Source organism: Bos javanicus, chromosome 11 (genome assembly GCF_032452875.1).
Source record: "Bos javanicus breed banteng chromosome 11, ARS-OSU_banteng_1.0, whole genome shotgun sequence".
Lineage (NCBI taxonomy): Eukaryota > Metazoa > Chordata > Mammalia > Artiodactyla > Bovidae > Bos > Bos javanicus.
In genome coordinates, this window is record NC_083878.1 from 98,337,863 (window position 1) to 98,360,818 (window position 22,956).

Consider the following 22,956-nt stretch of genomic DNA (forward strand, 5'->3'; position numbering starts at 1 on the left):
GGACAGCACTGAGACGAAGACAACGACGTTTATTGTTCAGCTCTCCCATCAGGCCAGCCCTGAGGCTGGGGGCTGGGCCTCCCTCTAGGCTCTCCAGGTCCAGAAATCCTTGTGGGGTCTGGGGCTATGTCAGACCTGGGAAGGTTGCCTTTGTGGAGGAGCAGGACATGTGGGGAGAGGTCACGTGATGTCCCAGAACCTGCCAAGTCCAACACCATCATGTGACAAGAAGGAAACTGAGGCAAGTGTAGAACCCAGCGGGAAAAATGAGAGGGAGTCAAGGTGAGGTGTGTGTGTATGTGGAGAGGGACCAGCACCTTGCAGGCCCTGAGCCAGAATGGGGGTGAGATGGAGACTTCCAGGTACTTCTCCTCCCTGGCTTCTGGAGGAGGAGCAGGGGCCCTGGTCAGCCAGGGGTGAGTCCTCAACAGCTTCCATCCCACAGGGGTGTCTGCAGGGCAATCAGGCTTGACGGGGCCTCAGTGCCTGAATGGGTCCTGTGGGCACCCTTGTTGGGTCTGCCCTGGAGAAGAAGCAGAGACGGGGCCAGCAGCCTCATTCCTGCTGGGCCTTCACTGAGTCTTTTTGGTATCGTTCTGGTTCTTCAGCATCACGTAGGTGATGAATATACCTGGAATACACAGACCAAAAAAGGCAGCTAAGATCCTGGCTCAGGACTGCTGGGAGGTCAGAAAGTGAAGTGAAAGTCGCTCAGTTGTGTCTGACTCTTTGTGACCCCATGGGCTACACAGTCCATGGAATTCTCCAGGCCAGAATACTGGAGTGCTTCTCCAGGGGATCTTCCCAACCCAGGGATTGAACCCAGGTCTCCCACACTGCAGGCGGATTCTTTACCAGCTGAGTCACAAGGGGAGCCCAGGGAGGCCAGAGCAGGACCCAAGCATGGCAGTGACCCACACAGGGGGCCAAGCAGCTACCCAGCCGCCCTCCAGGCCACGCCCTGGAGGCCATTTCCCTAATCGCTCATCAAGCTACACTTCTGCCTGCATTCATTCAACAAACATCAGCTGCTGCTGCTGCTGCTAAGTCACTTCAGTCATGTCCAACTCTTAGTGACCCCATGGACTGCAGCCCACCAGGCTCCTCCATCCGTGGGATTTTCCAGGTAAGAGTACTGGAATGCGGTGCCACTGCCTTCTCCGAAACATCAGCTGAGTGACTATCAAAGGCAATTTTTTGAGTTTAGTGTTTCTGATTCTACAGGGAATAAGATCCACCCAACTATCTACCTACTTACCCGACCACCTGTCCATCTACCTAACCACCCACCCACTCAGCATCCATCATCCACCCACCCCATCCTCCAGACACCTAATTGTTGATTTATCCAAACCACTTTCTTGAGCACCAACTCAGTGCCACAGCTTGTGCTTGGGGTGAGGGCATAAAAATGACAAAGCCACAGTCCCTGCCTCTATAAGGCCCACACGCTTACCCTGGGAGACAGAGATGCAGGGATCATGAACCACGGTGACAAGGGGGTGAGAGGTGATGGAGGTGTGAGCAGAGCGGTGGTGGTGGTGGTGGAGGGAGCAAGAAAGAGGGAGACATCCCATTAGATTCCAGTGAGCCTGAGGCATTGGGAAGACTGACTTACAGCCCTGAAGAATGAACAGGGAAACCCCAGGACGTGAGCTGGGGGTAAGGAGCCTCAAGCAGATGTACAGTGAGTGATGAAGTGTAGCAGCATGTTTGGGGTTGGGAGGGGGTCATGGGGTCCCCAAGACACCCTGTCCAGGGTTGAGGGAACTTACCCACAAACAGGAGCAGCAGGAGGCCGGCGGCCAGTGGGATAGCAATGGCATAGGCTCGGGGCAGGAAATACTTGTGGATGACATGCTGACTGTCGATGAATGGCTGGCATCAAAGGCAGAGCTCTAGTGAGTGTTCCTCGCTCTGCTCAGCTCCCCAAGTCCAAACAGCCCACCTCCTCCATCTCAGGGGTTGACCCCATCAAAGCACTGCATTTGCTTTTCTCTAAGATGATAGCACTCTGGGTGCCTTGGTTTGTTCCCTTCCTTCAGTTATCTAATGGTTGTGTACTGGGCACTTGACTGGTGCTCGCCCAAAGTTGGGGCTAGGGACCTGGCAGGGAACAGAAGACAAAGGACTTGCCCTAAGGCCCTCACAGCTTAGCAGGGACAAAGCGGACATGAGGAATCCTCGAGTGATTCCCAACCAGGACTCCAAGGTTTTCTTTACTAACATTTGTCTCCAAAGGATACTGACTTCTGCAAGATTTTGCCCTCCAAACACACACTTCACTTTTAAAGCAGTAACCAAAAAAATTTCCCACGGGGAAAAAAAAAATGCTAAACACTCTCACAAAATCCACTGGGATTGTCATGCCCAAGCACCCGCAGGACAACCAAGACTAGAACTCCCATCAAAAGCAAAGCAAATCAAGGACAGGACTTTGCAGTGGAGTGGTTAAGGATTCCACCCTGAGCCTTCCCCTTGAGCTTCTGCTTCCTCGTCTATAAAATAGGGACACCTGTTACCATCTTCCTCATAGTGCTGTCCTGGAGCTTTCATGAGATATGCAGTGACAGCACCTAGCACAGTGCCTGCTAAAATGATGTGAGGAGTTGGCTTCGAGATCCAGGGATGGGAGGTAAGAGAGGGCGGGGAAGCACACATACCAAGAGAATTACCCAGGCGGTGTAATAAGTGAAGATGATCAGGCTAAGGGCGACGAGGCCGAGTCCCACCACTTGGTCTGTTCCCGTGGCCTGCAGAAAAGGGAGGATTCAACTGAGGAAAAGATCCTCCATTTAGGAAGGAGGGGGTAGTCGTTGCGGCCCGATCACGTCCATTTACTCAGCTGACATATGTGACGTGGCTGACTAGGTATCTTTTCTAGGTCGGGAGAGAGAGTACCGGGCCAAAGTCTATCACTCGTACGATGAGACGGCAGGAGAACGATACCGGCTCCGAGTGCTCAAGCCCCAGCTCCTGAGCAGACGCAGGACCCCACCCTCCAGACGCCCCCTTTGCCGACATTCGGCCTCACGCTCACCATTTCCCTGGCGCTTCAGGTACTGGAGACGCAAGCCCCATCTGGTTCCGGATCCGGGCCCTTCCGGCCTTGGGCCGCGGGGCACGCCGGGAGTCGTAGTCCTCAGGCTGGCCCGGGACCGCGTCGCCGGAGACGGGCGGGCACCGCCTCCTCTTTGCATGTCGGGAAATGTAGTTTCTCGAGGACATTCTGTGACGCGTTCCCGAATCTCTGGGCAGTGAGATCGAATTGAGGAACCTAGACTGGCTTGGCCCTTGTGGGCTCGGTCCTGTCGAACTCGCCCGAGAAAAAAAAAAAGCCCATCTCTCAATATCCCAGAGTCCTAAAGCCAGAACAGAATAGGGGTGAGTGGTCAGAAGTCCCGTGTTTCAGGTGGGGAAAAGGAGGCTCAAGAGAGGGGCGAGAACTTTTCAGATCACAGTCTGAGTCAGTGGTGTATAGCTGACTCCAGCACCCGAGGGCGCTACTTCCTGGTCCCGAGGCCCGAACGTGTCTGTTGAGGGTAAGGTAAAAAGTTCAAGGACCGGCCTAGGGTGGGAGGAGAAGGAGGAGCCGGAGTCCCTTCCTCTGTGCTTCACAGCCCCAAGTGCATCACCAGGAAGACGCTTGTCACTGCGTTTCTGTTTTTTAAATTTTATTTACTTTTGGCTGCGCTGGGTCTTCGTTACTGCGAGGGCTTTTCTCTAGTTGCTGTACAGAGCCTTTTATTGCCGTGGCTTCTTCGTTGCAGAGCACGGGCTCTGGGGCATGCGGGCTTCAGTAGCTGCGACTCGCAGGTTCTATGAGCACAGACTCTACTTGTGGTGCACAGGGCTTAGCTGCTCCGCAGCATGTGGGGGCCTCCTGGATCAGGGATCCAACCATGTCTCTTGCACTGGCAGGTGGATTCTTTACCAGTGAGCCACCAGGGAAGCCCCATCACTGCGTTTTAATTATCTGATTTACTTGTTGACCTGGCCCACTTGACTGTGAGCCCCCTGAGGATAGGGTCTGTATCCCCAGTGCCCAGAATGAGGCTTGGCACAACTGGGAGCTTTGAATCAGTCAACCAGTTTTAAGATTTTGGTGACTTCTGCAGTGCTACAGAGAATAGCATCTGGCAATGCCAGGCTCTCCCTGCGCTGTCTTCACTTGGAGGGGAGGGGTCTGCTGCTGCTAAGTCACTTCAGTCGTGTCTGACTCTGTGCAACCCCATAGACGACAGCCCACCAGGCTCCCCCGTCCCTGGGATTCTCCAGGCAAGAACACTGGAGTGGGTTGCCATTTCCTTCTCCAATGCATGAAAGTGAAAAGTGAAAGTGAAGTCACTCAGTCGTATCTGACTGTTCAGGACCCCATGGACGGCAGCCCACCAGGCTCCTCCATCCATGGGATTTTCCAGGCAAGAGTACTGGAGTGGGGTGCCATTGCCTTCTCCTGGGGAGGGGGGCAGGGCCATGCAAAGATGGGGTCTGAACCAGTCATGGCTTGCTCCTGCTGGCAGCATCTGTCTGCTTGGGTTGTCTGAGCCCATCGCAAAGCTGAGAGGAACATTTTCCCCCCATCATTTATTTTATATACTGATTTTTCACTTAGCATGGAAAAAAAAAGTGAAAGTTGTCCTTAGTCATGTCTGATTCTCTGCAACCTCATAGACTGGTTCCAGATAGTGAAAGGAGTAGGTATATTGTCACCCTGCTTATTTAACTTCTATGCAGAGTACATCATGAGAAACGCTGGGCTGGAGGAAGCACAAGCTGGAATCAAGATTGCTGGGAGAAAATCAATAACCTCAGATATGCAGATAACACCACCCTTATGGCAGAAAGCAAAGAACTAAAGAGCCTCTTGATGAAAGTGAGAGAGGAGAGTGAAAAAGTTGGCTTAAAACTCAACATTCAGAAAACTAAGATCACGGCATCTGGTCCCATCACTTCGTGGCAAATAGATGGGGAAACAGTGGAAACAATGACAGACTTTTTTGGGGCTCCAAAATCACTGCAGATGGTGACTACAGCCATGAAATTAAAAGACGCTTACTCCTTGGAAGGAAAGTTATGACCAACCTAGAGAGCATATTCAAAAGCAGAGACATTACTTTGCCAACAAAGGTCCGTCTAGTCAAGGCTATGGTTTTTCCAGTGGTCATGTATGGATGTGAGAGTTGGACTATAAAGAAAGCTGACACCCAAGAATTGATGCTTTTGAAGTGTGGTGTTGGAGAAGACTCTTGGGAGTCCCTTGGATTGCAAGGAGATCCAACCAGTCCATTCTAAAGGAATTCAGTCCTGAATATTCAGTGAAAGGACTGATGCTGAAGCTGAAACTCCAATACTTTGGCCACCTGATGCGAAGAACTGACTCATTAGAAAAGACCCTGATGCTGGGAATGATTGAGGCAGAAGGGGACGACAGAGGATGAGACGGTTGGATGGCATCACCGACTCAGTGGACATGAGTTTGAGTAAACTCCAGGAGTTGGCAATGGACAGGGAGGTGTCTGGCGTGCTGCAGTCCATGGGGTCACAGAGTACAACTGAGCGACTGAACTAAACTGAACTGGACTGTAGCCCACCAGGGTCCTCTGTCAATGGAATTCTCCAGGCAAGAATCCACTCGCTTCTCCAGAGGATCTTCCTGACCTAGGGATTGAACAGATTCTTACCGTCTGAGCCACCAGGAAAGCCCACTGAGCATTACTGTGTTCCAAAGGAGCAAACTTTTTTGGACCTTACAGCCCTATTCCTTCCCTGTCTCAGAATTGGGGCTCAGCCAGGAGCCAACTCATCCCTCCTCAGGTGTGCAAAAAACCGAGGAAGGGGCTGAGAATCAGCCTCCAGGATTTTCTGGGGTGTGAGCAGGCATTAGCGCTGAAAATGGGCAAGGATAATGCAGTGCTGGGGCCGAGACAAGGCCTGGTAGTCTAGTCCCTTCCAGCTTGTCCAGAGCCCTGAGGATTCCTGCCATTTCTGAGCTCATGACGGGCCCAGGGTGACTTGCCTTTCCCAAGAGCTTGGTGGCCATGTCAACTCTTCAGGAACTTGAGTCAAGGGCAGGGAGTGAGGTGGTCCAAGCCTGGAGACAGTGCTGGCCTGTGGCTTTGGGGAGGCTGGGAAAACTCTTTTAACGTCTCTCAGCGGGGGTCAGGCTCCCTAGGGAGGGCTGTATACCCACCTCCTAATTTGATCCACAATCCCACTTGCAGCTGCGAAAGCTGAGGCACAGTCATCGATCCTCAGGCGTGCTTGTTAGAGGCCACCCAACTCTGAGGAGGTTAGAACTTGGGCTCTGAGGTCAGAGCTGCCACCTTTTAAGTGTGAGGTTGGCAAGAAACTGCCCTTTCTAGGCCTACGTTTCCTCCCAATGAATGTGTAGTAGTAACAGTGATAATAATTGTAATGACTGCAGCCAGGACAACCAAGAACCCTGGCCACCGATGTCTCTCCCACCCCCAGAGTGTCATCTCGCTCCCTTCTGATGCCATCTGTGACCTGGGATTCAACTCAGTAAAACAAGCAAGAACCAACATGCCATAACAAAATCTGCAACATTTAATCCCCAACCCCCCCAACCAAGACACTGACACTAGGCTGATTTCCCCTTACAATGTTATTTTCTACAATAGAAGCTGGGACGGAGATACAAACACAGCCCACTGAATCAGGGGGTGGTGGTGGTAACATTCTGTTCGAAAGGAGGGGTGTTAAAAAAAAAAAAAAAGACCTCCCCTCCCCCCATCTCCCTGCTCACCTCCCGAAAGAGAGGAGACCATGGCATTCTCCATCTTGGCGGATCATGCCATGCGGTTGGTTTGTGGGGTGACCAGAAAACAAACAAACAAAAAAAAAACGATCTAAAAATATTGTAGACTTTTCTTTAAACCTCCTAGTAAAAACATTAAACTGTCTTTCAAGAAGATTCCAAACTGCCATTGCATAGACCAATTCCTTTCCAAAAATATCTCTAATATATTCTGTCTGTTTCTAAATATAGGATTTTTAGTCCAGAGATGTGGGCACCTAATGGGAATTCACTGAGCTTGAGGGGACCAGAGGGTTGAAGAAAGGGCTTCCACGTGGGAATGAGGCTGGGGGTCCGGGGCTCCAGGCCTCCAGCTCCAGCCAGCATTGATTTGGTTGTGGCCGAATTCTGTTAATCCAGTTACCCTGGCCCAGGGCCTGGCATGGGAAGGTGCGGCAGGCTCTGTCTCCTTCTGGGATGACTGTCAAATTCAGACCTCGCCTAGGGTGGGGCTGGGGTTCCTGGTATGGGGAATTCTCCCCAACGGCACCAAAACCAGCTATCTTATGCCTGAAGCCCCCAGAATGTTGACTCAGACCTAAAAACACCCTGAATACATCGCCTCACTGGGCTGAGGTCATGCAGATACAGAAGGGAAGGACAGCGTTCCCCCATCTTCTAGGGGTCACTTCAACTGCAGACAGTGCAGCCAGCTCCCTTTTAAAGTGCCAGGTGTCTGTGGGGCAGGAAGGGACCTGCAGAGCTGACCAGAGCCTTCCCCAGCCAGAGCAAATGCTCCATCCTGCCTCGGTAGGCACCTTCTCACATTCATTTTCTAAAAGGGTTAGGGCATTAAAAACAACAACAGAAACCCTAGAAATGCTCTGGTCCCAATGCCAGGAGGTTCCAAGACCAAGTCCAATTCTTGCCAGTGGGGCAGAAGGCAAGGACCCCTCCCAGCCTGGGGAGGGCACCCCCCACCCCCACCCCAGATCCCCAGCCCTGCTGGGACCCAGCCGGCGGGTAGGGGGAGAACAGAAGCACCTCCCCTCGCCTGGGGGAGGAGAAAATACCAAACTGTGAACTCTAAAAAAAGAAAATGAAAGGGAGGAAGGAAAGAAAAAAGAAAAGAAAAAAAAACAACCAGCAAAGAAAAGGAAAAAGGTATGGGGCTACGTAAACACCAGCCTGCTGGGTTTATACAAAATGAGTGGAAATTAGAGTGTCGGGGAGTCTGTCCAGAGACCGGTGGGCAGCCAGAACCCACCTTCAAGCAAGTAACGAGGACAAGGCCAGGGGAAAGTGCTGAGAGCAGAGGGTGTAGCGAGGGGTGGGGGCGGGGGCAGGGCCAGACTGCTCCCCACGGGAAAACCCCCTTAATGGACGGCCCCCCGCCGCCCTCTCCTTTGCCCAGAGAGGGCATGTTTTCAGAGGTTGGCTGAGGCTTTTCTGGCCAGGAAGCCAGCTCCGGGCCAGTCCTGCTACAGCCCATCTGCCTTTCCAGCATCGGCCCTGGCCTGGGCCAGCTGAGCCTGAGGGGAGAGAAAGGGCGCTTGGCTTGGCAAACCCAGCCCAGCCGGGCTGCTGACCTCCAGGGCCTTGGGAGGCACCCTTCCTGGCTTCATTAACGGAAGCCAGCTGCCCAGGACCCAGCCCCGGGCAGAGGGGAACCGCAGCTCAGGCTCAGACCTTTCTCAGCAGGGGGCTCAGGCCTGAACTGGAGCCAACTGGAAAGGGCAGGGAGGGGCAGGGGCAGTGCCACGTTCCAGCCGGGCTGTGAGGGCTGGGCTGCTGACTGCACGGCAGGCAGGGCCCAGGGATCCTTGGGAAGGGCTCAGTGGACGGGCAGGCAAGGGCCAGGGTGCTGTGCTGGAAACAAGCATGTGCAAAGTGCAGGCTGCCAGGGCAGCAGGAGAACATTCGCTGCGGGGAAGGGGGGTCTCAATCTGGAGCGCGGGTGGGGTTTGAGGTCTTGGTTTCCGGGAGGAGGCCGCCAGCAGGTCCCCCGGGACGCAGGGGAGGGACAGCTGAAGCACTAAGCAGTCAGAGGGCCATGGTGGCAGGATTCCGGGGGGTGAACTGCCCCCCAAGGACAAGGCGGCAATGGAGCGAGGCCCTGCCAGGGCTGAGCCAGCGCTCCTGGAGTGAACGGGACACAGGACAACAGGCCCCTCGGCCACCAGCCTCCCTGCATGTGCAGGAACTGCTGAATGTCCTCGCCGAGGGCCCAGGTGGGTCTCAGAGGGGCAGTGCCCGCCATGGGTCTCTGCCCACCTGCTTCACGGGCCCATGTGTCCTGCCCTCTAGTGGTTCAGGGGAGAATATTCACAGTGGTGCCCGGGGCCCTCGTGGGCCATGAGCGTCCCAGCATAGATGGGAGGTCAATGGAATGATGCTTTGGGGCTGGAGTGCATGGAGGAGGCACAGATGAGAGGCAGCGCAGATGGTGATCCGAAGGGGAAGGTCCCTTGTGGAATGACGTGGGTCTGGATGCCCGTGAAGGCAGGGCCCTTCTCCAGCCGGGGCACCTGCTCCTCAATGGCTTTCAATCACGACTGGCTCGTAGACCCCAGAGGAGACCCTGTGGGGAGAAACAGGTCAGCTTGTCCTCCCTGATGGTCCTCTGGGCCAGCCCTGGGAGGTACTTCACAAGCACTGTTAACTGGCCCCATTTTGCAGAGAGAAATTGAGTCTCAGAGGAGTCACCTGCCCAGGGTAACACAGATGTTACATACCTGAGCCTGTGGGATCACAGAGCTTGCACAGACCATGCCCAAGGCCCCCTGGGTACCAGCAGCTCACATGCTGGGGTGTGCTGTGCCCATCCTCACAGCAATTCAGGCAGAGAGGATCTGCAGCAAGCCCCACTTGACAGATAAAGAAACTGAAGTTCAGAGAGATTACGGGGCTTGCCGAAAGTGCAGCCGGAGGTCGGGAAGCTTGATCAGCTCTTCTCCCCACCAAGGCCAGGCCCACTGGCAGGGCTGTAGTCATTTGGGGCGCAGTATACAGCTCTGCAATGACCTTGCTCAATCTCAGTTTCCTCATCCTCAGAGGGGGCTGGAGAGGGATGTCACAAAGCCCTAAGAAGTGCCCTCTGTTTTCTTTTTGCCCACCCCACTAAGGACAGCCTGCTACTGCTGCTGCTAAGTCGCTTCAGTCCTGTCCAACTCTGTGCGACCCCATAGACGGCAGCCCACCAGGCTCCCCGTCCCTGGGATTCTCAAGGCAAGAACACTGGAGTGGGTTGCCATTTCCTTCTCCAATGCATGAAAGTGAAAAGTGAAAGTGAAGTCACTGTTGTGTCCGACTCTGAGTGACCCCATGGACTGTAGCCCACCAGGGTCCTCCATCCATGGGATTTTCCAGGCAAGAGTACTGGAGTGGGGTGCCATTGCCTTGGCCACGCAAAGATAGCAGTTGCGATTTTGAACCTCAGCCAGCAGGGGTCAGCAGAGCAACACCAGAGGGCAGGTCTGAGGCCCCAGTGTGGCCCAGCCAAGCCTCCGACTCCTCTGGCCTAGATGTTAAATGGCCACTTTCCCATCTGGCCCACAAGAACCAGGAGTAAAGGCTTCAGCACAGCCCTGCAGGTGGTAAGCTCCTCCATTCATTCATTCACTGAGCCTGACACACACAGACCAGCATGCTGTAAATGAATGATTTAGAGAATACTCTATATACTGGCAGAGTTCAAGCCATAAGTTTGATCCTCACATCTGCTTGCCTATTATGAAGCAGAAATCTATGTTGCTCACTGCCGTATCCCCGGCACCTAGCTCAGAACCATGAAACGTAGCTGGTGCGCAGTAACTATTCATTTAATAGATACATGAGTCATCATCATCATTTTTTAGGAGCTCCTAGGCCCAGGAGGAAGGGAAAGAAAAGTGGAATCCAAAATAAAGATGTATGAAGCCCCTGCTGTGTGGCAAGCCCTGTGCCAAGCATTTTCCAACGTTCCTCGGAACCCTCCCAAACCAACCCTGGGGTGTTCGTCCCAGGTTTCCGGGTGAGGTGGTGTGATCCACATCATTTGACAGACGGAGAAACCGAGGCTCAGACAGACATGACTGGCCCGAAGTCACACGGACAAGAGCTGGCATTCAAAGCTAGGTCAGTGGGCTGCAGAAGCCATATGCTCTCACCATGGGGGCCCAGAACCTTCCCCCGCCTACCTGTTGGCCAGCTGGATACCACTCAGGGTGGTGGTGCCATCGCGGCTCACGAACAGCCGGAGGTTGCTGTCTGTGGGGACACAGGGGAAGATAGAAGCTGAATGGGGCAGCGAAGCCAGGGAGCCCCCAGGCACTGTGCCCGTCACTGCTGGCTGCTCACCCCGGGCACCAACCCCCACATCCCGCCTGTGCTGGCAGCTCACCCTCGGTATTGCTCCCTTCCGTGAAGTCCTGGCTCTGCATGATCTTCTCTACGATGTCATCAGCATCAATGCGCGTGTCATCCACCCAGGTCGGGTGGCTCTCCACTGAGTCCTTCTTCCTCCTGGGGTGGGGCGGGAGTCAGGACAGTCACACGACCATAGGACCCAGTCCCCGTCCACCGCACTCAGGACCCTCCGAGTGCACGTGGAAGCTGGTCCAGACTGTGTTCATTGAACCGTCACATCAACCCTACGGTGCGGATGCTGCTGCAACCTGGTTTTAGAGAGGAGGCCGCGGAGGCCCTGGGAGGTTAAGTGCCAGCCTCTGAGAGGCCACAGAGCAGGGAAGCAGGCAGGCCCCAGGGTATGCTAGACCACCCGCAGCATCCACCCACTGAGCATGCGCGCCAGGCCAGTGTGGAGCATCAGCTGGTCCGACGGCCACGCGCCCAACGACGCCAGGACCCAGTTGTCCCTGTGTTACAGGTGGAGGAGCAGAGGTTCCCGGAGCCACCGGAGGGCTCTGCTCTCTAGCAGCACTTACGGTGAGACCTACCGGAACGAGCGGTCTGACAGATGTGGAGGCCGGGGCGGCCGCGGCGGCTTCTCGGGGGGCCGGTGCTCACGTTCGCTGCCTTCAGGCCCCTCCACGGCCATGCTGAGGCCGCCCGAGGCGCTGCTGCTGGTGGACGTGTTCCGGCGGTGTGTCAGGTCTGAGAGGCTGGAGGAGCGCGATTGCTCTGTGCTGTAGCCTGCTGGGCGGTGGGGGTACAGGTCATGATGGAGGTGGGGCTGGGGAGGCTGGGAGGCCAAGGGCACTGGGAGGGTGGGCGGGCACTCACCCGAGATCTTGGACTGCTGGCTGGCGTAGCTGGAGTTGCGGGAGTGGCCAGAGTGGAACACCTCCTCCGGGCTGGACAGGCTCTGGTCTGGCTCCTCCGGCACCCCTGGAAGCCGGGGGAGGCAGGGGTGACCAGTATGCTCGCTTCTCACTAGTCCTCTCACTGAATGTGGCGGGGTGGGGGTGGGGTGGGGGGGCACACTATGTATTTCCACTTAAGAGATGGAAAAACTCTTAAGAGATGGTTCAAGGGAGCAGCAACCTGTCCTGAGCTACAGGTCAGCACTCGAGCCCAGGGTCATTCCTTCATTCCACAAATATCTGGGGGGCGCTCTACTGGGTTGCCAGGGGACAGGAGACAGGGTGTCACAGACACCCAGTGGTGGGAAGGAAGAACACAGGACAAAAAGGACCCACGATTAAGCATAACTGGCAAATGACCCACAGCAGGGAGCGTATGAGGGGAGGTTGGGTCTGAAATCCAATCTGAAATCAGGGAAGGCTTCTCTGAGGAGGTGGCCTTAATGAGTGACCTTCAGAATGTTTGGCAGGGAGCAGGCTAGGTAAGGCATCAGAAAAAAGGCCTTCTAGACCCAGGGACCAGCATCGGCAAAGGCCCTGAGGCTTCAGTGAGCTGGAGTCTGTGTAACTGGAGTGTAGTAAATAAGGGTGGGGAACACACTTTTAGGCACTGGCAGCAGGAAATACAGGGAACCAAGCAGGGTCTGCCTAGGGCTCAGAGAACACCCAGCCACCGACCAGTCCTTCTGGTCCACGTGGGAAGCAATGACTCTTCCATCCTCTTCTGATATGAGCACACCCAGGTCACAGCCTGGACCCTAGGCCTGCCTGTGTCCCCACCCAAAGCCACAAGACTTTTCAAGTCCCGACAGGTTCTCTGCCTCTGAGGGGCTGCAGGAAGAGAGAGGCTTGTAGACCTCAAATTCCCACCCTATGCGGGAGAAGCATCTCTCTTCTTACACAAAAGGCACCACATGTGCTGGGGTGCCCTGGTCCCCAGATCGCTCCTCTGAGGACCCCCACCCTGAAGCTGGAGAGAGCAGTGGAGCTGGGGAGCCCCCATTCCTGCATGCAGCCCTCCAGCTGAGGCAGGGGAGAAGCCCAGATTTCTGCTCTGGGTCCCACCTGGCTGGTGTGCAGGAAAAAAGGGGAGGGCAGGAAAGCTGGCCCTCAGGGTCAGAGGGTCCCTCTCGGCTCCTAGCCCTGGGGGCAGAATCACCCAGAAAACAGGGTCTGAGGCCCCGTGCCCTCACTGCTCTTGTGGCACAGGTTAGGGCCACCATGTACCACCCTGCTTACTGATCGGCTTGGTGGTTGTCCACCTCCCAGCTCTGAGCTCACCCCCAGGGACCGGGTGTAGGAGCCAAGGCTCAAGCTTTGTCGGGAGAGGGCCTACTTCATCCCTTACAGCACTGGGCTCCTTTCCCTCTTAATTGCCACACCCACTCCTCTAGGGATTCAGGCTCATTTGCATTTTTCATAACATTAGTAATAATGATAATTTAATGGAAACGTGCTGGGAAATAGAGAGGACGACCCAGGTGCCAGGAAAGGCACACACGTTTTCTCAGTTCATCCCCAGAGCAACCCGGATGTGGTTACTACTGCTGATCCCCCTTTGCAGAGGATGATGCTAAGGCCTGAGAGGTAAAACAGCCGGTCAGGGTCACACAGCAAGGAGCAGAACAAGAGCTCCTAGCAGGTCCCTCTGCCAGGAACACAGCACAATACACCCCAGATTCAGCTCAAATGAAATCCCTTCAGGAAGCTTTCCCTGGTCGTCCCCAGGCGGACACCTTCTACATCTCTCTCCCAGCTCTCATCACAGTTCTAGGCGGACAAACGTTTGATGTATTTATTGTTCACTGACCCCTGTCTCTCCTGCTCGACCCGGAGAGCCACGAGGCCAGCGACCTGATCCGTCTTGGTCCAGGGTGCTGCTGTGATTCTGGGGCCAGGCAGAGCCTGGATCATGGGAGGGGCGCAGATGCCCACCCGACGGAAGCAAGGGTAGGTGAATACCACCGCACTGGCTTTCTCTTCTCAGCAAGTGTCCCCCCTTGGGACCTAGGGACCGGGGGAGGTGAAAGCCTTCGTCCCAGGAGGGGTGCGGAGGGCAGGTGGGGAACGGTACCTGAGCTGAGGATGGTGGGCCGGGCCTTGGGGGGCCGGGACCCTGTCAGGGAGTTGCTGCTGCCACCACGGCTGGTCCCGCCACCCTTACACGTCAGCTGCAGGGAGGAATCCTGGCCTGGAATGGAGATGGACTTGGCGGTGGACGGCGGCCTTGGGAAAACAGAGAGAGGTGTGACTGGGGTGCCCCAGCTTGGGGTCAGGAGAAGACAGGGGACCCCACGAGCCTGGAGGAGGGAAGAGCCCCTGCCCCTCCCCCCACAATGTCCAGGACAGCCCCCACCCCTCAGGCAGCCTGCACCAGCACTCACGTCTTGAAGCAGGGGTCTCCCGAGAGCAGGAACATTCCAATGGTGACCTGTGCAAAAGCCAGGGAGATGAGCCACGCCCCGTTCAACCCTCCCAGCTCCCCCACAGGTGCCTGGACCCCATGCTCTGGCTTCAGATGAGCTTGGACTCTGATCCCATCTCTGTCACTTGCTGGCCCTGGTGACACCACCAAACTTCACTGAAGCCCAGTTTTCTCGTGCAGAGGACAAAACTGATCCTAACAGCTGCCTCGTGGGATGGCAGAGGATGCCTGGGGCGCCTGGCATGGAGTGAGTGAGCAATGAGTCAGCTACTGTCATTTCAGAACAGCGACTAGACTGTGGGACCCTCAAGGGCGAGGCTGCAGACACTCTCCATCCTCACGGCCCCCAGAGCGGGCAAGGCAGGTGGAAGAGGGGCTCTTGAAGCCTACCCAGTAGGGAGGGGCCCACCCAGCCTGACACAGCATAGGGGTTCCTAGAGTCCAACACAGAGGGCAGGGGTGTGTGAAAGTTTGTTGAATAAAGCAAAGCAAGAAGTCATTAGAAATGTTTAACATCCACTTAGGCAAAGAGTTCGGCAATGGTTCAAACAAGGCAAGATTTGGGTCCCCGAATCAGGGCTAGGATAAAGTGACAGGTGATGGGGTGAGAAAGAGAATCCTAGGGACACTTCCGACAACAATGGGGTGAGGCTGAGACTTTTAATGGGTTATTTCATTTGGCTGTGATAGCAACCTGCCACGTACGTGGTGGCCTCAGGCTGTAGACACAGGAACTGAGACTCAGAATCAGGGGAAATAAATGACTGTCCAAGGTCCTGCAGACAGGAGTGGGGGAGCTGGCCTTGGACCCGAGGCCCCCTTGATCTGGTCTGAGGATGCACTGAGGCCCTGGCTCTCACAAGACCTAGCCTGGACCTTTCCAGGAGCCTCTGGCTTCTGCAAAAGGTCCAAGAGGCCCCAGCGCCCTTGCCTACCACCTCCTACCCAGCTCTGCCAGACGCAGCACGCTCCCACTGGGTCAGCTCACAGGGCTGTGGTTAAGACAAGACTGTTTTCTCAGCCAGGTGGAAGAGTGTGGAGACAAGGAAGAGAGGTGCGCTGGCAGCGGATGCCCCGATATCTCTGTCCCCAGGAGTTCAGGAGGCAGCTGCCCGGGGGGAGGGTGCTGTGCTGGCCACTGGAAACCTTCACGTGGCTGGGCCCTCGGGGCAGCTGCCCAGGTCTGCCAGGTGCAGGGACGGCAGGTCCGTCCACACCCCGGTGCTCTGGAGCTTAGGTGGCCTCGCATCATGCACGGCAGTGGTTAGGAGCTGGGCTGCAGGGTCAGGTGCCAGCTTTGCTGTGTCTTTGGGTGGATGACCACCCGAAGGTGGAGCCCTGTGCAAAAGTGGGGTCAGGAAGAGACACCACTCCCTGCCAGGCTGTGGTCGGGCACCACGAGATAAGGGGTGCTGGTCTCACTGCAAGAGACTGTCGGGGTCCACTCCCTGAGGCCCAATTATGGAGGGCAAAACTGAGGCCAGTGGCTGAGTCAGGCCTCCAAGGGGGGTTTCCTGACCCCAGGGCCCACGTCTTCCCAGCGTCTCTCGCTGCCCATCTGGGATGAGAACCTGTGTTCTTCGCAACTCCCCAGGGGACTCTGACAGGGAGGTGGTCCGCCCTTCCCCTGCCCCTGGGTGGGAGGGGCAGACAAGGCCCAGAGCCCCCCGTACCTTGAGGATGGAGTTGTCCTGTCGAGTGTTCTTCGTGTCGTAGCCCTCCAGCAGGCAGCAGCGCACCGTGGAGCCCGAGCCTGCAAACTCCGCCAGGTTCAAGTCCGCGAAGCCCAGCTAAGCGGGGGACAGAGGAGAGGGTGGGAGGCTGAGGGGAGTGTGAGAGCAGCGCTGGTGGCCCAAGGGTGAGCTGGGCCGGCGGCGGTGGGGGCTGGAGCCCTGGACCCGCCCCGCAGCCCCGACGGACTGTTGCATAACCAGCACCCAAGGACATGGGCCCCGGCTGGAGGCTCCACGTGGCAAAGCCAGGAGCTCACATCCCCGGGCTGCACAAAGCACCCTTTGTGCCGCGTCCCGGCGTGCACCAGGGCAGCGCCCGAGATGAAAGGACATTGTTGTCTGCGACACAGACGCAGTGTTCCCGGGGAAACAAGGCCGTGCTGTGGGAGCCGCCGAGCCAGCAGGCAGGAGGGGAGGCCAGGCCCGTGGGAACTTGGCGCTGGGGTGGGTGGATGGATGGGTGGAGGGCATTCTGCTGGGCGGGCGGGAGACCCTGGTGAGGGTGGGAGCCAAGGGCCAGTGGGAACCTCGAGCTGTCACGAGATGCAGAGGGGAGCCTGGGGTGGGGAGGGAAATAAGAAAGTGGAAGAACAGGGTGGATGAGCTAAGAAGGCCTCCTGGACGGAAGCCACATCTGCCAGACCTGGAGGCTGGGGTGCGGGGGGTGGGTGCTGGGTTTAGGGACCTGGAGGACAAATCAAGCTAAGCGGGGACATTCATTGAGCACCTGCTGCACGCAAGTCTCTACTGTAGAATGGAGGGTGCATGCTTCAGACCCAGAAACTAAGGCTCAGAGCAGGCAAGTGACCTGTTCAGGGGCTCACACACCTTATCCAGCAGAGCCAGGACTGAAACGAGGCCTGATTAGTGTCAGATCTCCCCACCTTTCTGGGCCTCAGTTTCTTCCTCTGATTAAAGGGACCTGAGCCTGTGGTGGGACTTCCCAGGTGGTCCAGTGGTAAAGAACCCACCTTTCAATGCAGGAGACCTAAGAGACACAAGTTCAGTCCCTGGGTGGGGAGGATCCCCTGGAGGAGGGCATGGCAACCCACTCCAGTATTATGCTTGCCTGGAGAAACCCATGGACAGAGAACCCTGGTGGGCTACAGTCCGTGGGGCTGCAGAGTAGGACATGACTAAAATGACTTAGCACACACACACGAGCCTATGACGGAAGGGAAGGGCCTGGGAGGCCTGACAGGTGACACAGCAGGTTTGGGGGGGAAGGGGGAGGGAGGTGGGTGCTCCTGCCGTTTGCTGGCCTTTTCTTCCCTGGCTGTCCTTCTCCCATGTGCGCCACCAGGAGCAGAAATCCCCACTCTAAGAGCACCTTCTGCAGCCCAGTTCTAGCCACCCTGCCCTCTGCTTCTGGGCAGGGTGTTGGCACCCGGGACAGGGCGCAGGGCACGGCCATGTCCACTGAACTTCCTGAGCTCTGGTCGGTAGGAAGGGACTCACCCCGCTTATTGCCTGCCTCAGGCTCTTCATGCAGGGTGAGGTGAGACAAAGGCATGTCTCCTCTGGACTGACTGAGCCCACCTCCCTGCTGCTGGCTGCCTCCCCGGGCCCCAGAGGGTGGGCGAGAGGCCCCACAAGAAGGAGGGCTCAGGGCAGAGCAGGCTGACTCAAAGCCAGAGGTAACCCTTCCAGAGCCATCTTCCCCCACTTTCCCCAGTGGAAAAGGCTTTAAATGGAAGGCCTAAAGTGTCTGTGGGCGAGGGGAAACCTGCCCACCACACAGACGTGCAGCCACGGGGGTGACTGAGCCCCCTTCACCCAGCCAGACAAGGGGACCCTCCACTGTTAGAAAGCAAAAGGAAACTTGTGATGACACAAAAACATGCCCGCGCTGTACTGGGTAGTTAAAAAAAAAAGGTTTCAGAATCTGTAGGACAAGTCCCTCTAGTGAATTTAAAAATCCCATCACCCGTGTGTGCTCAGGTACCCCCATGGGGGCTCCTCGTATGACCCTCTAAACCACATTCACCCGCGTGTGCTCAGGTACCCCCATGGGGCTCCTCGCATGATCCTCTAAACCACATTCACCCGCGTGTGCTCAGGTACCCCCGTGGGGCTCCTCGCATGATGCTCTAAACCACGTGCGCGTGTTTTATTCACTGCTCTGTATGAGATAGTTCATGCATTTTTCTTCTGCTGCTTCTTTTTAAAAGTATTTATTGATTGATTTGGCTTTACTGGATCTTAGTTGAGGCACGTGGGATCTAGTTCCCTGACCAGGGATCGAACCTGGGCCCCTTGCACTGGGAGTGTGGAGTCTTAGCCACTGGACCACCAGGGAAGTCCCCTGCTTCAGGCATTTTTGTTTTCTTAAGAGGTCTGGAAGGGTGTGAGGAGGAGGCACATGGTGGGAAGCCCTCTACCATCTGTGCTGCAATGAGCATCTGCTGCCTTTACATTAAATGCAGAGGCTGTCAATAAAGATATTTCCAAAAACCAATACATCTCATAGATGGCAGGGCGTCTTCTGTTTTCTTAGAGCTTCTCTCATGCCTGTCCCATCCTGTCCCACCCCGCTGCCCCTTCACCTGGCCCAGCTTACCTTGGAATAAGCCTTTCCACCTTTCAGCTCCTGCAAGGGAAACAGACACGGGGATGAGGATGGCTAGGGAATCCCAGTGACCTCACGGGTCTTCCCAATCCTCTCCGCCCCCCACCCCACCTGACCCGCAGGGGAGGAGGACAGGAAATGAGGTAGCCTGACTCAGGGGATGGGCCTGGAGGCACCAGCCAGGTGGTCCTGGCAGCCCCCGCCGGCCTCACCTTGCGCACAGACACACGGAAGATGCAGGGGTCGAGCAGGCCGGTGGCCGGGTTGGCACTCATCTTACACACGAAGGTGAACCTCTTCCGCCACCGCACGCAGTTCTCCTGCACCTCCTCCCTGCGGGCACAAGGGGTAGGGGTCCACGTTCAGGGAGGTGAGGGCCCTGCCTCCTGCGGGGATGGGTGGGGAGCTCTCACTTTTCACTTTGTATCACAAAGTGACTGCATTTTCGTAACAAGAATCTGCTTGTGGAAGTGTGATAAAAACAACAAAAACAAGATAAAAAGGGGGAAAAAAAACCCACAAGGCAAGCGAGGGTGAGAGCAGGCTGGGCGGCCGGCGGGGAGGGGGCAGCTGTGTGTTTCCAGCACTGCCTGGCCCCCAGCCCCCACCTTGTTCTGAGGCCTCCTTTGGCTGCCATGTCCCCCCTCCCACTGGACTGCCGCTGGCCATCTCGAGTGAGCCTCACAAAGGTGTTCCCGGGATGGACTGCCAGCCCTTTTCACAGATGAAGAAACTGAGGCTAGATAAACTGCACAGCATCACCCAGCCAGGAAGCAGCTGTGCCCTCAGCCCAGTGCTGCCTGGCTCCAGAGCCCCCTTCTTCACCAGCAGTAACAGCGACGATAAGAGTAACAACAGCAACAATAGCAAACTCAGCACACTTCCTACGTGCCAGGCACCGTCCAAAGCCACTGGAGCCTGCTCCAAGCGCTGGCGATCCACGGTCACGCTAACCCTCCCAGCAACTGTCTGCAGCAGCTACCGTCAGTAGTCCAAGCCCACATTCAAAGAAAACGGGACCTCTGGGGCTAAGACTTCAGCCCAAGGCCCACCACGAGCAGAGCAGAACAGGGACTTGAACCCAAGCCGCCTGGCTCTGTGCCACAGGCGTGTCCTCCCCACTGGGTCGGGGGTAGGGGGTGACAAGCTGGCTTTCCAGCTCCTGGAGCTCCTCCTGGGCCTGGGGAGCATGACCAAGCACCCTCCCGCCAGTTCAGCACCCCCGCCCCCGCCACTGGGGAGGTGCCTTGTGCCGGGGGTGGGGGGTGGTGAGTGGGGCCAGCAGCAGCGGTGCCCCAGCCTCTCCAGCTGCGGCGGCCCTGAGGTGGAGATCGGGGCGGGGGGTGGTGCAAGTAGTGGTGACTTCTCCCGTGAAGGAGATGAGGTCCCCCCACCCCCTCACAGGGCAGGATGTGCTCAGGAAGGGAGGGGCCCACGTGAGAGACATTATCTCCAGCCTCATCCCACCTAACAGGAACGGCTGAGCAGACAGCTGAGGAAGTGACCGCTCCACCCCCTGGAGACTGGAGGGGCTCGGGTTAGCGGCCAGATTGGGGCCCGAGGGCATAGGGTCAGCACAGGTTGAGCATCTCCTGAACACTTGCTTCCCCCGGCAACTCTGGAAGGAGACAGACTCTGTGCCACCCATTCTATACAGTTGAGGGCACTGAGGCTCCCCCCAGAGACGGGCAAAGCAGGATCCGCGCTTAGGGCTGGCCAATTACAGGGTCAGAGTGCCCAGCCATCGTCTTGGTTCACGGGTCAGCGGCTTGGGAGAGGCTGGCACGTGGAACCCACGAGGGTCGTGGGGCCAGCTGCAACATGCTTGGTCCCCGAGGCATCTATCTGGGTCTCTGAGTCCCAAGTATGTGCCGGGTGCTGGACACTGCAGTGGACTGGATTCACAGACTTGACATTTGACAGTCACCCCAGTGATGACTCAGTGTCACCAGGACAGGGTGGGGGAAAGGGTGAGTCAGCTAGGAAGGTTACTAGCTGCAGAGAGGGCATTCAGGCGCAGACCCGAATGCAGAGAAGGGGAGTAGCCAGTGGGGGAGACAGTTCCCAGCAGAGGGAACTGCATGAGTGGGAAACGAACATACTCTTGGGTTCTTAGCCAATGAAGGCCCCCGAGCCAAGCCTCTATGAGGAGCTCCCTTCTGGCCCCACGAGGCTTTGAGGATGGGACCAAGGCTTCCCCACGTCCTGCCAGGGCTGTGATGGAAGCAACACAACTCAGCCAGGCAGACCCGGGCTCACAACCTCACACTGTGCAGCTCAGGCTGGGCCCAACCTCAGCATCGGCATCGGTGAAACAGGCACAGGAGCCACTCATCGCAGGCACCTGAGAGCATTCAGGGAGGTGCGCCCAGCAAGGGCCAGGCCTAGGGAGGCCCCCTGAGACACGTCTTGTCTGATGAAGACGCTGGAGTCTAGGGGCACTCAATCACCAAGATGCTCTGACCTTGTTAAGAAGGTGAGCTCCAGCAACCCCAGCAGACTGGGGACAGATAGAAAAGGTCAGGGCTCGAGAGGAGGGGGAGAGGAAGGGAGAGTTCCCAAACCCCTGGTGGACAAAGGGCAGGAAGCAGGTGCCCCAGGAGAAGTGGGGGCCCCAGGCCAGAGCATCCACCATGGCAGCCCTCCTCCTTCATTCATCACATAATTGTCACCGACTGCGTGTCAGCCCGCTCTGTGCACTGGGACCGCAGCAGTGACCAGCTTACATTTTGCTGGAAGGAAGAACAAAAACTACCTCTACTGGCAGGTGACTTAATCTGCTATGCAGAAAATCCGAAGGAAGCCTCTACCTATTAGAATACATGAGTTCAGCCAGGTTGCAGAATACAAGGTCAATATACAAAAATCAATGACCTCCTGTATACTAGTGGACATCCACAATGAAATGAAAGAGTTTCATTTACAATAGTATCAAAAAGAATAAATTTAACAAAAGAAGTATAAAACATATGCTCTGCAAAACTACAAACTATCAATACCTTACTGAAAGACATTCAAGAATATCTAAGTAAATGGAAAGACATCCCATAGTCGTGGACAGAAAGATTTAATCTTGTTAAGATGACAGTACTCCCAAATTGGTCTAAAAATTCAATACAATCCCTATCAAAATCTCAGATGACTTTGCCGCCGAAAATTGAAAAGTTGATCCTAAACCTCAGAAACTCAAGGGACCAGAATAATCAAAACAATCTTGAACATAAGTAAAGTATTCACATGTCTTGACTGCAAAAATTCTACAAAGCTACAATAATTAAGAAAGTGTGGTTCTGGTGTAAGGATGGATACAAAGATTCAAGGAATAGAATTGCGAGTCCAGAAATAAATCTTCACATTTATGGTAAATTAATTTTAACAAAGGTACAAATGGGAGAGAGAATAGCCTTTTTAACAAAAGTTGCTGGGACAACTGATATTCACATTCAAGAATGAAGTAGGACTCATTTTTCACCCCACGTACAACAATTAACTCAAAATGAATCAAAGGCCTAAGTTGAAGAGCAAAAAACTATAAAATTCTTAGAAGAAAACATAGGGGTAATGCTTCATGATCTGTGATGAGCCAACATTTTCTTAGCTATGACACCAGAAGTGCAAACAGTAAGATAAAAATATAGATATACCGAACTTCACAAAAATTTAAAAACTCTGTGATTCAAAGAACACCATCAAAACAGTGCAAAGACACCCACAGAACAAGAGAAAATATTTGCAAATCATGTATATAAAGGACCTGAGTATATAAAGAGCTCTTACAACTCAAAAATAAAGACAGATAACCCAATTTAAAAATAGGCAGATAGACATTTCTCCAAAGAAGATATACAAATGGCCAATAAACACAGGAGAAGATGCTCAACATCAGTAACTATCAGAGAAACACAAGTCAAAACTCTAACAAGCGACCACTTCACACTGACCAGAACAGCTGTAATCCAGGTGGGTAATAGCCAGTGTCGATGAGGATGTGGGGAAACTGGAACACTCGTGCACTGCTGGCAGGAGTGTAAAATGGTGCAGCTACTTTGGAAGACAGTCTGGCAGTTCCTCAAGTGGTTAAACTACAATTACCATATGACTCGGCAATTCTACTCCTAGGTATAAAGCCAAGAGAAATGAAACATATGTCCATACGAAAATTTGTA

At 55.3% G+C, this 22,956-nt stretch overlaps 2 protein-coding genes and 1 long non-coding RNA gene across 4 annotated transcripts in view; 1 reads left to right on the forward strand and 2 right to left on the reverse strand.

The window, feature by feature from the left end:
- Window positions 1–9: 9 nt before the first annotated feature.
- On the reverse strand, window positions 10–3,134 carry DPM2 (dolichyl-phosphate mannosyltransferase subunit 2, regulatory). The gene is made up of 4 exons (XM_061433624.1): window positions 3,041–3,134; window positions 2,664–2,753; window positions 1,776–1,878; window positions 10–631 (listed from the first exon to the last, which is right to left on the reverse strand). The coding sequence occupies exons 1-4, from the start codon at window positions 3,041–3,043 to the stop codon at window positions 573–575; spliced, it is 255 nt and encodes an 84-aa protein (XP_061289608.1). The 5' UTR covers window positions 3,044–3,134; the 3' UTR covers window positions 10–572.
- Window positions 3,135–3,471: 337 nt separating this feature from the next.
- On the forward strand, window positions 3,472–6,657 carry LOC133257576 (uncharacterized). The gene is made up of 2 exons (XR_009739606.1): window positions 3,472–3,542; window positions 4,738–6,657. It is a non-coding gene; the product is annotated as an uncharacterized LOC133257576 (long non-coding RNA).
- The window catches only part of EEIG1 (estrogen-induced osteoclastogenesis regulator 1), a 36,467-nt gene continuing 20,058 nt past the window's right edge, over window positions 6,548–22,956 (reverse strand). Inside the window, exons 2-11 of one of the 2 annotated variants that reach the window (XM_061433622.1) lie at window positions 19,003–19,123; window positions 18,782–18,811; window positions 16,162–16,278; window positions 14,448–14,494; window positions 14,138–14,289; window positions 11,984–12,088; window positions 11,698–11,896; window positions 11,142–11,263; window positions 10,939–11,008; window positions 6,548–9,341 (exon numbers count right to left, since the gene is read on the reverse strand). In XM_061433622.1, coding sequence (XP_061289606.1) covers window positions 9,296–9,341; window positions 10,939–11,008; window positions 11,142–11,263; window positions 11,698–11,896; window positions 11,984–12,088; window positions 14,138–14,289; window positions 14,448–14,494; window positions 16,162–16,278; window positions 18,782–18,811; window positions 19,003–19,123 — 1,009 coding nt within the window. In that variant the 3' untranslated portion in view covers window positions 6,548–9,295. The remainder of the gene's footprint in view (window positions 9,342–10,938; window positions 11,009–11,141; window positions 11,264–11,697; window positions 11,897–11,983; window positions 12,089–14,137; window positions 14,290–14,447; window positions 14,495–16,161; window positions 16,279–18,781; window positions 18,812–19,002; window positions 19,124–22,956) is intronic. The other variant, XM_061433623.1, reaches the window with a different exon arrangement.

What these genes read in the sequence shown, in the direction of transcription:
- DPM2 (XM_061433624.1), bottom strand. An exon ending in CCGCCTGGGTAATTCTCTTG is followed by an intron (nt 1,879 to 2,663) that starts GTATGTGTGCTT and finishes CTTTGATGCCAG; the next exon opens with CCATTCATCGACAGTCAGCA. An exon ending in CCTGCTGCTCCTGTTTGTGG is followed by an intron (nt 632 to 1,775) that starts GTAAGTTCCCTC and finishes TGTGTATTCCAG; the next exon opens with GTATATTCATCACCTACGTG.